Raw genomic sequence first — 15,162 nt, forward strand, 5'->3', positions numbered from 1 at the left:
TGTTGGTCGTCGTGTAAGACGGAAGTCTTCATTTCGTACTACATGTGGAGTGTTCTAGATGGAGACCCACTCTCCCGTTGAGGAAATCGTATATTACCGATCGGACGCCGAAAGAGCATGGACGGCGTTCATCTCATCCTACGCCTTTTCTCTCCCTCATATTTCCACTTTGCTCAGGATCTGTGCTGCTTCGCCGAAGCCTAGGTTCTTCATCTGCAGTAAAACCACCTTGCTGGGTCTGTCATAGAGACGCAAAGGCAGACCGACTGATGTGGGAGCCCAGCGTCCAGAACTCGCGATCCGTATCTCTCCTGCGTAGCCGTCTACATCATGTACACGGTGGTATGTCTGCCTGTCTCTTCCCGGAACGTCACGAAGGCGTAAGGTGTGTGACCAGACCGGCCCCATCATTTTGGCCGGAGATCCGGACTGAGCATGTTTTCGACAATCCCAAGAAAAGCAAATGGCCTTTACACTCACGCGTTTCGATCGTGTAAAGCCACTAACTTGCGCCTCAAACTGGTTGAGGAATTGAAATACTCTTCGTTCATGTCGACCTGGTGGACCTGGTGGACCTCTAACGGGGGTAGAACGTTCCGGTACTTGTGAATTCATTATTTCAATGAAGTCGAATACACGTTCGATAATTTCATACATGTTGCCGACGTCGGTTCTCATCATTTTCAAACTCGAAAGGTTTGGCGCAACAAAGTGGATTTGTAGATTCTCTAGAAGAAGTCCGAAGAGAGGGTGGAAAGTATCACACCATGGTGTCACATCTCGTCTATCGTCACTGAAGACGGCGCGACTTTTCAATGGTACTTTGACCTTAAGTCGAGCGAGGTGCGCAAAAGGATGAGTCTTAACAGTTGTTGCCCGCTCCGGTTGAGCGACTATGATTTTGTAACCAAGTCTTTCCCTCGAAAGTCGCTCGAAGTCATGGAGGTATTTGCGATAATTCACGGTCGCGACATGAGATAGCTCTTCGGCGGCGAGCTTGCACGAGAGAACAAAGCCAGCGTACTCGGTACCATTTGACAGCGGTGGAAGCGCATCGAGCTCGATATAACTGTAGATCTGTTCTCGGATATCCCACGGTAGGTCGAAGAATGGTCTGGGACGTGGAGGGCGGAACGGCAACTGGGTGCTCCACATCATGGTTGATGGTATTTGTTGTCAGCTCCAAGTATTGGGGTATGCGTTGTGGTTGCAGGTTTATGAATTGGTGAGAGAGTGGTGCTATCGAATGGTGGTCTTTTAGCAGCATTGACGTGCATGTGCTGAGGTAGCCAGTTGTGAGTGAGGCCCCAGCGTGCCAAGCCAGGAAGGCGCGAAAAGCTCACTCCAAGGCAACACCACACAGTGAAGAGATCAGTTACCGACTATCGAGGCCCATCGCGGTGGCAATTTCTCACGACCTAAAAGTATCGAGGTTTGTGTGGCACTCAGATGATAGTAAGCATTTTTGGTCGAAATTCTGTCTTCATCATTCATAAATAATACACCATCTAGATTACAACCAACATGCTTCCAGTCAATCTCGCTGTAATATGCCATCTGGCGAGCATTAGCGTTGCTTCATCTTCGGCCTCACTATACTTACACACGCCTGCCAATGCAAAAAAACTCAGCATCAAATGCTTAACCCCGGCTGCAGGTGCATCCCTTCCTCTTGGCGGGATCGGTGCTTGGCCACCCCACACAGATTGCGCCGCCTGAGCACACCTTGCCGCTAACACCGCAGTTGTCCTTTGAGCAGGGACCGGAGTAGCCTTGTGGGAGAGGATCGGGCATAGCGACGGCAACGCTAGCAAGGAGGGTGGCGATGATGACGGAGAAACGCATATTGGAGATGAGGAAGTGATGAAGTGGTTGTGGTGTTGCGAATATCGAGGACGATTCGTTGGGCCTTTACAGAAGAGAGAATAGCAGGTCTTGGACTTTCAGACCTTGTTGTATAGCGATTGGACAAGTGTTATACGTCGTATCGGTATAGATGAAAGGGAAGCGTCTGGTGATATATGTTGATGAAATCTCGAGATGAAACAATGCTTTGTTCTTGAGACGCGGTGTTTACTCCGCTACTTATACCTCTTTGCTGGTGTCGCAGATCTTGTGTGACGTACCCAGCCCGCTGGCGCAGCTGTCAAAACACATTCCTCGAAGATCAGAAACAGGAAACGTGGGTATTCGATCGCTAGTGATAAGGCCGCAGTAGGAATGGCCCAGGAGTGAAAGGAGTTACAGGCGGGGATTGCCCGTCCAAATCCGCTCGGGATGACGCGCAGTGCGTCGCTAAAGCGTGGAGACCTATCACGGGGCAGTGGAAAGCAGCGTTGTGTATGGCTGCTTGGACTGGGCAGGTCCAGATTTTGGGCAGTGCGGCTCTAATCCGGGACGATCAAGGTCTTGAAGTCAATTGTCTTCGCATGCCGCGCACTTGGCTCCTTGGCTGCCAGCGGGCGGTAAGACGATAAGGCGCAGATCGTAGGCGGTGCTGAATAATGCTGGGTTGAAATATCCACTGCGGCTTTTTTCGTAATGGCCTTACGCGTATGTCTCGAGCAAAAGATGGCGATGCTCTTGGTTTTGCGGATAGCGTCGTCGATGGTGTTGAAGTCAGACTACTGCAGATTGCCGAGAGGATCCCAAACCCGCGTAGATTTCCAAGAAAGCCAAGATCATGCCTTGATTGCGATGCAACACTCACAGATTCTGGCAATACGTAGGTGGAGTCATGTAGGCAGATCTTGGGCCATAATAGATAGATGAAGGTTGTTTGGAAATATTGAATCTTCATACTGACTCCTGAAGTCCAGAGAAGCGCGGCAGCTCTTGGGCAAGGTAATCGCCGGCTCAGCATGTCTGGGTCCTATGGCGGTGCACGCTTGGTGATGGTAAGAATAGCGAAAGAGAGGCCGAAAACATTTTGGAAATGCGAAATACTCATTGGGCGACGATGGGGGTCCTCTCGATGCGCCGTTTTGGAGAGATGAAGTGACGGAAGCGCGGTTGGCTGGCAGGGGCGATGGCTTGACGCGTCGAAACGGGTGGCGCGTGCCTTGTGGCCTTATCGCCGAGGCAGCCACCGCTATCTCCAGGCATCATCATCACTCCGGACCCCGTCTTCCCCACCATCAGCCAAGTGCCATCACAACACCCACATTACTATCTATCACTATGACGAACGACAACGATAATCCCCGACGCGATCCCAATCGACCCGAAGACAATCCTTTCATCGCCTTCCGCCGCTTCGCCGATTCCCAGGTCTCGTCGCTGCTCAACACCGTCTTCACGCTTCCCGCCACCATCGCCAACTACAACAACGCGCACCAAGCACGTGAGCAGTGCCTTTTTGGCAAGGCCGATCCAAGACAATGCGACAAGCTTCACGATATTGAAGCCGACATCGCCGAGCTGCGCCACGAAGGCAGAGAGCTGTTCAGAGTTGGCGATGTGCAGGCTGTCTTGCGCAACAGCGAAGAGCTGATGAGGCTCGACCGCAAGGCTGACGACATAAGAATGGAAATACTTGGCAATGTCAGGAGAGGCGACGAGCAGCAGGTTGCGCGACGCGACGATGCTAGCCTGGTTGAAAAGGTAGCCAACGAGAAGGGTCAGGAGTGGGGATGGTCATGGGACTGGGGCTTTCCTCGGCCATTTGATCACGACGGCCGGAACTCATCTGCCAACTCGGAGGAAGAAAGATCGAAGGATTGGATGCAGTTGGAGAGATTGTTGCGGATGCAGGCAGAGGCGAAGAGGCTGGCCGAGGAGTTCAACGACAAGGCCTGGGATGACCGCGAGACGGAAGTTGCCAGATTCAACAACTACGAGCCTAGCCCTGAAGACGGCAAGCCTCGCGTCTGGTCATGGTCCAAATCATGGCAGTGGCCACCACCAGCAGACGCATCGCAGACCGACGACCCCGCATACTCTCCCCGCGCGCTCGAGCAGAACCGCGAAATGAACAAGGCCGGTGTACCTTGGCAGGCAGCCTACGAGGACCTGCTAGCAGAGCAAGGCGAAGTCTCACATTGTATGATGAGGTCCGACCGACCGGCTTGGGGACCAAGGAAGATACCAATTACGCAACAACAGTTGGAGGAGACGATGCAAGGGAAGCCAGAGCCCGAATGTCCTGGCGCCATGGAGTCTGACACGTCCGACAAGTACTGGACTCATGGCAAGATCCCGATCACACAACGCCAACTGGAGGAGCACATGGACCGCAACGATGCGCCCAGCTGCCCTCGCCTTGGGACACGCGACGAGCCAAGCTACGAGTACAGCCACGATCACGAAGACCAACATGACGATCCGCCTACGCCGAAACAAGACCGCTTCCCCTACGCCGACACAGTCAGACGTGACACATACAATACTGTTCTAGACGCAGCACACGAGAGAGATGAGGACTCGGAGACTGAGTTGGATGCGTACGAACGTATGGAGGCTGTGTCGCAACCCTCACCCTCAGTCCCCGGGCCTATCTCGGTAACGTCTGCGATCGCTGAGCGGATGAAGGAGGACAAGCCTTCGATTCTCTCCACACTTACGACGACCGAGCGGACCGTTGCTTCTGACGGCTCCATTACGACCAAAGTCGTGCTCAAGAAACGCTTCGCTGATGGTCGAGAAGAGAGCTCGGAGACGGTGCATACCCAGCGCGGCCAAGAGACCGAAACCCAGCAGCGCGATCCTTGGAGGGCATTCCACGACATCCAGCCAAGGCCAGCCGAGCCAGAGACCCAAGAGCGGAAGAAGAGGAGTGGGTGGTTTTGGTCTAGCTAAACCTGCCGTATGGGTGAAGGATGTTTGCACGTGGTATATGAGTGTGAGTCTATTCATGGGTGCTTGGCGAAATCTTGGGCTGGGCATGACTGTTGACTCTGCGAACACCGCTCGTTCTTGGTGATTTGTGTGATCATGTTGTTTATATTTGCAATTTCTGAATACTTAGCTGCGCATACCCCTCTCAATCAGACACAATCCTCGCTTTTCGCGCTCACAGGAGCGATTCACATCTAATACCTGCCGAACATACGTCGCCGTAGCACCTATGTCAGACCTAGAGACAGATGTGGTGATGCGACTTTGAATATCCTCTCTGACCACAGCTCACGTTATATCACTCAAAGCAGGACGGCATTCGCAAGTAGGAAATATCATAAATTCGTCATAAAAGCTAAGAAACCACGTCACAGCCATCAAGGCGAGATCGGTACAGTCACCGGATCAGACACCATCCTACTATGCTGCGACACCGCAACACTCTTACTCCTCTCCTTCACACTCATCGTCTCCTGGACGATGGTCGGCGCTCTCGAGACTCCATCGTCCCAGCCACTGCCATTCGGCTCCGTCTTCTCGAGACCCCATACGCCATCTGCAATGGCCCGCGCCTTGTACTTGATGATAAGACCTACGGTTACAGGGCCGAATATGGTGTTCAGCACAATGGCCCATACGGCGGTGATGAAGGCTTCCTTGGACAGGTACGGAGTGTTATTGAGACCAATCTGTACGACGAGCAGACCGATCTCACCACGCGCTACCATCGCAGATCCTAGGAGCATCGCCGGCCAGAAAGTGGTGGTGAAGCACTCGCGGATAGACATACCGGGCGGTCTGCGGAAGATGGTGGCGAAAGGTATGACAAGGCCGACGATGACTTTGGAGACGAGCATGAGCAAAGTGTAAACAAAGCCCTTCCAGAACGCCTCCGCAGTCCAAAGATCGATGAAGGGGATAGCAAAGCCAATCGATGCGAAGAAGAGCGGCTGTAAGAGGTACTTGACAGCGTCGAGGAAGTACTTTTCAAACGTATGCATGAATGTAGGGCAGATGAGCGGTTCGCCCGCATCGTCGTACTCAGTCGCTTCGGCAATGGATCGCGCTTCCGCTTCTTCCGCGTCTTCGCGCGAAGGCGGGTGGAAGGGACCTGTTGGGTGCTTGGAAGGGAGGTAGGTGAGGAACGCGCCCGCCATGAAGGACCCGTAGAGGACAGAGGTGCCGCCGAAGCCTGTGATGCTGAGGAATGCACATAGAACGAAGATCATAATGATGACGTTTACGACGTGGCGTTTGCGTGTCTTGGGGAGGCGTGGCTCGATAAGCTTTCGGTATAGAGGTGCGATTGCCCATTTGTTTAGAACAGGAGTGAGGATCGCTAGGAGACCGGATACTAGTGTGGGGCGACCGATTAGCCAGCCTAGGTTGGGGGAGTCGTCGCCTCCGAGGGCGCCGAGTTGGCCGATTACACTGAGGGATGTTAGTTATAGTCTTTGTTTTGGGTAACTTCGTGTCTTACCTCGCCATAACTAGACCGGAAACATCATCGAACACAGCCGCGCTGACCAGGACGGTACCGACTCTAGTATCGGCGAAGCTGATCTCCTTTGAACTCTTGCCTAGTACCACAAATGTCGTCCCAAGAGAGGTGACCGAGAGCGCAGCCCCAACGATGAACGTTTCGATCGCTCCATACCCAAAGCCGACATATAGCAGCAGATATGTAAGCCCAATAGGAGCGACGACACCGATAGTCGCCGCAATAGCAGAGAGGCCAAAGTTCGCTTTGAGCAGATCCAACCGCACGGCCAGGGCGCCCTCAAAGATGATGAGAACAAGACCAATGTACCCTAGTGCGATGAAGGCTTCCTGCCATGCGATGGGTATCATATCACCTCCGATAGGCAGACCATAGATCAGACCGACTATGATTTGACCTATAAGGCCAGCGCGGAACACCCGGTTCGAGAGCCATTCCCCGAAGGAAAGCCAAAAGAAAAACGAAACGAGGACGAGAATCTGGATGACTACTTAAGGTCAGTGAAAGCAAGACCATGTAAGAAAGTAAAGAACCTACTATTCGGCTCATGATACTGCAAAAAGCCCTCTGCCGCCTGAGTCGAAGAGTCACCAGCCATACTGAAAGCCGTCTCAAACGTGTAAAAAATGCGAAGATCGCTTGCCTATTCCAGGCCCTACACGACGTCCACCGCATCTTTAAACACATCCACATCCACAGCCAGCTTATCAGCTCCGCGTCAACACATGTTTCGCACCTCGCATCCTGATGTCTTGGGGATACATGTGGCGGCCCAGCCAAGGCGAGCGCGGATGCAGGCCCGACATCTGGGCTGAGGCAAAGACAAGCTCGCACGTGCGAACGAGTCAGTGACGCGTGCCTCGCGCAGCCTTAGTGATGCCTGTTGCTCAACGGCCTATCTCTTGGTGTGTAAGGGATGCGGCTATACTTGTGATGGGAGGCTGCCTTGGCGTTTCCGCTCCGCGCTTGGCTTGGGGGCTGAAACGGTATCTCCGCTTTAAGGCTAAACGTGAACTGTCGGAGGCGCCTTCTGGGTCTTTGGTAATGAGTCAGGCGGGGTTGCGGCGGACGCGATGGGAGTCGGTCGTGGTGGTAGTATGTGGGCGGAAACCGGGTGGTCGTCATTGCCCGTGCTAGGCATCAGTGCGGCCAACATGCCGCCTTTGGACAGTCACACTAACTTCCCACGATGTAATGGCGTCTCTACACCACCATGCTGAGATTTAGTCAACGCGCATGTAGTCGCTTCAAATTTCCCTCTCCCATTTCCCGAATTTCCCGCTTCCAGAGTACGAAAATAAATGCCAGCGAGCTCTTCGAGGAGGAGCGCCTTCCGTGGTATAGCCATGATCAGTTTTATCCAGCACGACCTGGTGAGATTCTCGATTCTAGCTTTAAGGTTATAGGCAAACTTGGTTACGGTGCATACTCCACGGTCTGGCTGTGTCGGGATATTCGGGATATTCAGTATGTTTGGCGTTCTTCACCCCCATCCACCCTTCAAATTCTGATCATCTGTGCACAGAGAACGAGACGCTGGCTTCGTCGCTGACTTCGTCGCTGTCAAGATTTGTACCCGAGATGCCGAAAAGACCCCACAGCTCAATCGAGAGCTAGACTTTTACGAGCATGTCAGTTCTATACAATCACAGCATCGCGGCCAAGCATATATCCGCGAACTGTATGGCGAATTTGAGCTCGACGGTCCGACTGGCAAACACTTGTGCTTTGTTCATCCACCCATGCACATGACTATTCGACAGCTCCAGTATTACAACCCAGCACACAAGCTCAACGTTCCGCTTCTAAAGTTCACGCTAGCCAACGTGCTAAAGGCACTGTCGTTCTTACACGACGAGGCTAAGGTCGTACATACAGGTACGGCAAGATAATGCAACGTAATTGAATCAACTAACCAGTTAGACATCAATCCTGGGAATATCATGCTGACTGTGAATGATGACACTATCCTGGAAAACTTCGAGAAAGCTGAAGCAGAAAACCCGTCACCATCCAAAGTGATTGACGACACACGCACCATTTACAGATCCCGCAAGATTCCCCATCCTACTGGTGATCTTTGGGGCCGACCAGTTCTCTGTGACTTTGGAGAAGCGCGGATAGGAGATTCCCACTCTGGCTTTATTCAGCCTGAGCTATACCGTGCACCAGAGATAATTTTCCAGATGGAGTGGGGCTCCAAGGTAGACATTTGGAGTCTCGCCACGTTGGTAAGTATTCAAAACTATCATAAGGAAGCCGCAATGACTTACCCTTGATTAGGCGTGGGACTTGTTTGAAGATGAGCATCTGTTCGACGCCCGTGACACCGAGGGCAACCCATCAGGGACACATCATATTTCTGAAATGGTTGCATACCTTGGAATGCCTCCGCTTGAATACACACAAAGCAATGATATCACAAGGAAGGTGTTCGATGAGCAAGGTTAGTCATTGCGATTGTCCTGACATAGACTCTGCTAACTTCAATAGGATACTGGACCGGTGGCTCCAGGAGTGTAACTATTCCTAAGATCTCACTCGAGGAAAGAGTCTCTGGGCTTGAAGGGAAGGAAAAGGAATTGTTTCTCGATTTCATACGCTCGATGCTCAGATGGCGGCCGGAAGACAGGAAATCGGCGACTGAACTCCTGAAGCACCCATGGATGGCCGACATGAAGTAGTTGTGACAACGATCAAGCAAGCATTGCACTGCAAAATCCTTCTCGCGGACTCTTTGTATTAGTTACATGTTTACTGTTGATTTACAGAAACATGTCTATCGCAGTAATGGCGTCGCGTGCGTGCAGGTTATCGGAAGGGGCGGAAGGGAGAAACGCGACGATGGGTGGGTCTACGCGACCTAGAAAATAAGCTAGTCCACATTCGACGGCACGCGTCTTGCAGCTTCCCTCCCCTAACATCACTGGAACTCATCAGCGCACCCGTGTACATCAACACGGGATCTTGTTCGCATCGCACCGACGCGACAATCTATTCCACGCTATGATTACCGCGTTAATACCGCACGCATGTGCATGTAAGCGCCGGCCCTCGGTCTTCGCACGCTGCATTGCTGTGCCGCAATCTCGTCCCGAGCCACCTGGGCGCAGTCAAAAGCCCAACCACCTAAACAAGGCCTCTTGAGCTCCTACAATCTGCGACCAGATCCTTCGCGACTGCGCAGCATTCTCGACCCATTTTGAGGTGCATTGCGATACCTCCATCTTCGTCGCCACGTAGACCGCCATGCGCGCCTTCCTGCTCCGAAAATGGCAGCGGAAAAAGCCCGAACCGACGACGACAATCAGTATCAAACGAAGCCAAGACGCCAAATCGACGCCGCGACCTGAATTACCGAGAGGTGAACCTCTCGATCAGAAGCAGTGTATGCTGTTCGGCAAGCTCTCGCCTGAAGTGCGATTGCTCATCTACGAAGAGGTTCTGGCCGACCCGCAGCGTCTGCTGCACTTTTTGCACATTACCCCTGGGAAGGGCCGGCCCCATAAGCTCGGACACTGGCGCTGCGAAGATATGGACAGTATGTATCTCACATGGCAACATATGTGCTTTGGGGTCTGGAATGAACGAAGCGGGCGTATGCACCGTCCCGCATACTATACCAATGGCGATCTCTTCTCGATCCTCGTTACATGCCGCTTAATGTATAATACTCATTGCGCCCTTTCCACAAAGGCTAATCAAAGCAACAGATATCGTGAAGCTGTGAATGTCTTGTATACGGCGAACCAGTTTAGTTTCAGAGGCGCCACAGGAGTGCTTAGTTTTCGCGGGCTCGTAGCCCCAGATATGTGGCAAAGGCTACGCTCGGTAAACCTTTCAACGACTATATTGACACCGAGGAGGAATTTCATCACATCCAGAGGCAGCTTTCCGCGAGAAAGCTACCTTGATTGGGAAGATGCTTGCTGTGCGTTAGCCACACTCGGTGAGCTCCGCCTACTCAGGATCGAGATGACCATATGGGCCCTGTTTGCATTCCACGATATCAACGCGGGTACGCCCGAACCTGAGTCACTCATCTCCATCTTCGAGGCCCTGAAGCAGGTGCATGCAGTAGTCTACGAAGTCGGACTCAACGTCGATTTGCCTGAGCAGGTACTGGATGCGCTTGGAAACATACCATTCAGAATTTTGCGGCTCAAAAAGCAGTACGACAGGAAGACCTTTCCTCTATAATACAAGGAGTACTACCAATACAACACCAGCAACGCTTCCACAGTGAACGACTCGAGAACACCTCTTGCCAGACTTACGATCAATGCAGGATTGCATCGCACTCATGCACTTCACTCACGATGGTACCTCCTGCATCGGTACTATCCGTCCTTTGGCATCGATCTTCTTTTGGTCCTTGAGCAGTGAACACCCTATTACGTATCAGCGAATACCCAGGACACGCTTCAAATAACTTACCGCTCGCGAAAAGGGCTATAGTGTCAGCGTTGTTGTCTGGTGCGGCGTATTCACCAAGGTCATCGCCTTGCCGCGCGAGCGCCGTTGCTCCCTTCCATCCATACGCTGGCCACTTCCAGATACCGAGCAAGCGTTCGGGAGATGTAACATCTATGAGGCCCTCAGCTTCTATTTCGCCATCTTTGTATTCGATGTAGGCACCCCGGGCGTGCGTCATCTCGTGTAAGAGAACCTTATCCAGAAGTGAAAATGCATCTAATGATGTCTCGTCAGTTTTTGCCTTTAGTCGAATCTTTGTACAACTCACCAATCTGTCTGAGACCGAATTGTCTCCATTCGGCCGCGTTGATCACCGCCCTCCCAATCTTTGTTCTCTTTTGAACGTCACCAGAAAGCTTGAACTTCTTCTGCTTGATCCAATCGACGAACCAAGTACATAGCTGAATCTGGGCAGGTTGCATACCGGTACCGGCGATGGGCCTTCCGTTCTTCCAGACAACCTCTGTTTCCGGGTTGAAGGTGACTGCCAGGGCAATCTTGTCGAGGACCGTATTACCTCTACATGCTTGCTCACGGAACTTTAGTCGCACACCATTTGCTGTATAGAATCAATACACGGTCGCGTGGTAGCCCCGTATCACATACTAGAATCTCGATAAAGGTCCTTCTCTCCTTCCACCGGTTTCCAGCGATCATAATGGCAAAAGATGACCTGGATCAATGATCAGTCTCTTGTAGACCCTTCAAAGCGATTCTAGTTGCTCTTACCACGTCTTCAGGAAGTACCTCGGCGGTACCAGTCACTTCCTTCCACATGTTTGCATTGATGTTTTGCAAAACCCCTATGGTCTTGCCGAACTTGCCCTTGTCCATGAGTTCGGCCGGACTCATACCATCTTTCGCGAACAGGAAACCCAGAAGTTCGAGTGCATCGTCGCTTAGTGGAGATGTCAGGGTATCGTATGCTCCGGCAGCCTTCTCGATGGCCGAAGTCATAGCATCACGAATGTCTTGCGTAATGCCCTTGTCTTCGCACGATTGGTCAATCTTGTAGCCAGCGACGAAGGCTAGTATGAGAGCATGGAACAAAAACCAAGACAGTAGTAACGACGGCATCATGAACGCGAATGAAAATTGCTGCAGAAGTGGCCATCAAGTTTGCGCGCAACCCTCTTACATATACGCAACTTTCTGTAACGCTCTCGGATCAGACAAGCGCCATCATTGAGTCGCCCCATAATTCACCCCTTCTATTGCCAACCATCTTGTGGTGGGAAGCATGTCAGACTGGCCCCACGCGTTCTGCGCCGCGCAGTTCGGGGTTCAAGCACGCATTTTGCTAATCCAGGCGCGCTCCGTACGGCACAGTTCGCTACCTCGCCTCTCGAGAACAACAAACTATTTCTGCTGGGCAAATGGCGAGCAGATCTCCATATCCGCCCCAAAAATTGCTCGTTATTGCAACGGTATCAAAAGCTCCATCGCCCCAACCGCTTCCATACTGCACTTCGCCACGCTGGGCACATTGGAGAATCCTCTCGGGTACCAACTCACGTTTCAAGTTGACATCGCCAATTCAGGATATGCCCATGAACGCTCGACATTCTCCGTTGGGGTCTATTTGGGATGCTTCACAGCCTCGATCATGCACCAAGAGCTGTGCCATTGTGGAAATGCACGTAGCCGATGCCTTCATCTACCGTGCCTCTACAGGCCTCAACGTGTAATTGGGGGCGACGGGAATGGCATGATGTGTCCCTATACTTCGTGTCGCGATCTTCTCGAAGCCGAACTATCTACATATAAGCTTGAAGCACTGCTCCAAATGCTTCATCACCGAACTGCTTCTGCACTTTTGCCATGTCTCGTCTTAGCTTGCTAGCATTGGCACTTTGCTTGACGGCTGCTTCAGCTCGGGTATTGGTAACACCTACTGGAGCAGCTTCCCTGACGACAAAATCGCCTTCGCGTCGTGACGAAGCCGTTGCTATACCGACGTTCACATTCGGTCCTAAGGACGTATACTTCCCAGCTGCGGTACATCACGGCCTCCCCTTCCTTCTTACCACACTAACACCGCATCGTAGGCCACTCACCCAGAGCCCCACGGGACGGAGATTCAGGTATACCCTACCGGGGTTCACGACGCATGGCCATCCGATGGTATCACTATCGCATTCGGTCCTGAGCTACGCGGGCAGGTTGAGACCGTGCGGGCGCAAAGCTGCAACAATAAACCGGCCGAAGAGTGTCAAAATGCTTTGAACGCTGTGCTGCAGAGTACTGATGTCTCTACTCATATCAAACGTTTCGAACCGGCTACCTTATTTCTTGTCGCATGGGGCGTAGGTGCTTTGATTGGCTTTGCCATCTGGATTTACAAGCATGACCTAGGAAAAGAGATGAGGTTCCGTCCAGAGGACCTCCGTCAAATCCATTCGATAGCCGCTGCACAAGAAATCGCCGTTGTGACAGCCTCGGATGGGGGCGCTGCATTGGCCACTTTGACGTACCAACCACCTGCAACGACTACCGTTACGTTAGTTACATGTGTTGTACCACATTTCGTATCGTGCTAATATCGATTTCAGGAGCTTCATCAGCATTGAAACACTTACTACTGCCAGTGGCGGTCACGAAGCAGGAGATTTCGTTTACCATATTCCGAAAAGCACAGCTGAGCGCATTGAAGACTTCCTGGGCATGACAGGTCTTCAGGAAACACAGCAGATCTGTCAGGGCCAGAGCTTTAAGCGTGCTGACCCTACTGAGGAATGTATTGAACGCATCCTGCACCATGCCATGAGTCTTGTTGATACCGGCCCAGACGACCTCATGGCATTGGCGCAGGCAAACGTTCCGATTGAGCCGGCCGCCGGCCAGGCCATCGGCTTTCCGATCCCCAACATCTATATCGGTGAATCCGTGGCCTTCGTTCGAATGTATCGACAAATGTCTAGTGCTACAGCGACAACCCCTCAGGCAGATCAGAACTGGGACCCCTCGCTTCTCGCCAGGAGTGCACTTGGTCTTACCATCGCCGCGCATGCAGTTATGTTCACTGGCCAAGCCTTAATGGAACTATTCGTTGGCAAAGACGACGTCATCAAGGACTTCAAAGAAGAAGACTTGGCGTGTCCCAAGGACCTCATCTGTACATCCGTCAACTGCCAGGGCCAGAAGGAGGTGATAAACCCTCTAACCGGAGAAACGATCTCTAAAACCCCTTCGACGCCAACATGTCTCACTGTAAGCTAGAGCTGTAGAAAACATGTAGCCCCGAGACTAACACGTTGGTAAATAGGTAAAGAACCTCGGATGCAGATGCGGAATCGTCAACTATCCCTACGTCTGGGAGGTACCACAAGGATACATGGATGCGCAATATGAGTGGCTCGAAGAGCTCATCAAGCGAGCCGACGAGCCTGTGCTTGAAGCTGAATGCAAGAGCGATTTGCAAAGGTTTGATGAAGGAACGTTAGGCCCCCCGAATCCGGGTTCTTCACAAACCTTTAACCCCAGATCCAGTTTTGAAGGGTACGCCATCTCCCAAACTCTAGCTCAGTACAAACTGCTAAGTTTAACGCAGCTGGATTGAAACCGCATGCACCGAGTTTGATAACCGGCTCGACAAAGAATGGCATTGGACATACTCCAATATAATTGGATTTGACTTCAGCCTCCGATGGAGCCAGATACCGGACGGGGTTACCAACTGTCCATCCGACTGCAAGGCCGCATTCGCGCCCTTTCTAGACTCTGCTGACTGAAAGTCTGCAAAACCGAACTGAGCGTCGACTCTCGCTGATATAATGGGCAGGTGTGAAAGACGAAGGCTTCTCGAGTTCTGGTAAGATCGTGACCGAGTGCGGAAGGGCTTCGTTATATACACGCACTAAGGCATGCACCTCTGAACATCCGGAGTGCTGCCCGAGCGACAACGGCTTCATATCATCTGACTGTGGAGAGGTCGATGAGTGAAGCCTGCGAGCTTGCAAGGCGAGTGCCTGCTAGGGTAAATCTTTGTGGGGGTAAAGTCGGTGTCAGAGTCAGTTTTTTGTATGTAATTGGGAGTGGGCCCTTGATATCTATGCGCTTTCTGGAACGAATGGAGCTGGTCTATTTGCAAACCTTCCGAGGTCTTCGTCGGCCAGTGACGTCATCTTACGCGCTAGAACACGGTCATGACGCCACACGCGTTCACGCGAGATATCCATCCCCAGCTTTGACACAATCATTGCACCAATTCTTTCTCACATCGCACACTTTCGTCAGCGTGCGACAACAACGCGTCGAAAGTTATCGGACGCCGCGGACTTCAGTCCATCGGCAGCAAGATCGGCCTTCGAGATGGACGATAACGGTCTTGTGCACTGCATACATCAATG

General features: G+C 52.2%; 5 protein-coding genes across 5 annotated transcripts; 4 read left to right on the top strand and 1 right to left on the bottom strand.

Annotated features, from left to right (window-relative positions):
* Positions 1-3,180: 3,180 nt before the first annotated feature.
* Positions 3,181-4,797, top strand: J4E87_006767 (uncharacterized protein; the record flags this gene model as incomplete). Its single annotated transcript, XM_049378368.1, has 1 exon — positions 3,181-4,797. One exon carries the CDS (start codon positions 3,181-3,183, stop codon positions 4,795-4,797), a length of 1,617 nt encoding a protein of 538 aa, XP_049231761.1.
* Positions 4,798-8,079: 3,282 nt separating this feature from the next.
* J4E87_006768 (uncharacterized protein) lies at positions 8,080-9,021 on the top strand (the record flags this gene model as incomplete). The annotated part of the gene is made up of 4 exons (XM_049378369.1): positions 8,080-8,215; positions 8,261-8,568; positions 8,621-8,783; positions 8,831-9,021. The coding sequence occupies 4 exons, from the start codon at positions 8,080-8,082 to the stop codon at positions 9,019-9,021; spliced, it is 798 nt and encodes a 265-aa protein (XP_049231762.1).
* Positions 9,022-9,586: 565 nt separating this feature from the next.
* On the top strand, positions 9,587-10,537 carry J4E87_006769 (uncharacterized protein; the record flags this gene model as incomplete). The annotated part of the gene is made up of 2 exons (XM_049378370.1): positions 9,587-9,878; positions 10,278-10,537. The coding sequence occupies 2 exons, from the start codon at positions 9,587-9,589 to the stop codon at positions 10,535-10,537; spliced, it is 552 nt and encodes a 183-aa protein (XP_049231763.1).
* Positions 10,538-10,651: 114 nt separating this feature from the next.
* Positions 10,652-11,890, bottom strand: J4E87_006770 (uncharacterized protein; the record flags this gene model as incomplete). Its single annotated transcript, XM_049378371.1, has 5 exons — positions 10,652-10,728; positions 10,775-11,029; positions 11,082-11,372; positions 11,420-11,486; positions 11,543-11,890. 5 exons carry the CDS (start codon positions 11,888-11,890, stop codon positions 10,652-10,654), a joined length of 1,038 nt encoding a protein of 345 aa, XP_049231764.1.
* Positions 11,891-13,112: 1,222 nt separating this feature from the next.
* J4E87_006771 (uncharacterized protein) lies at positions 13,113-14,372 on the top strand (the record flags this gene model as incomplete). Its single annotated transcript, XM_049378372.1, has 4 exons — positions 13,113-13,119; positions 13,169-13,313; positions 13,366-14,023; positions 14,079-14,372. 4 exons carry the CDS (start codon positions 13,113-13,115, stop codon positions 14,370-14,372), a joined length of 1,104 nt encoding a protein of 367 aa, XP_049231765.1.
* Positions 14,373-15,162: the final 790 nt, after the last annotated feature.

The sequence above is a fragment of the Alternaria ethzedia genome, assembly GCF_023757985.1.
Source record: "Alternaria ethzedia strain BMP 0044 chromosome Unknown scaffold_17, whole genome shotgun sequence".
Lineage (NCBI taxonomy): Eukaryota > Fungi > Ascomycota > Dothideomycetes > Pleosporales > Pleosporaceae > Alternaria > Alternaria ethzedia.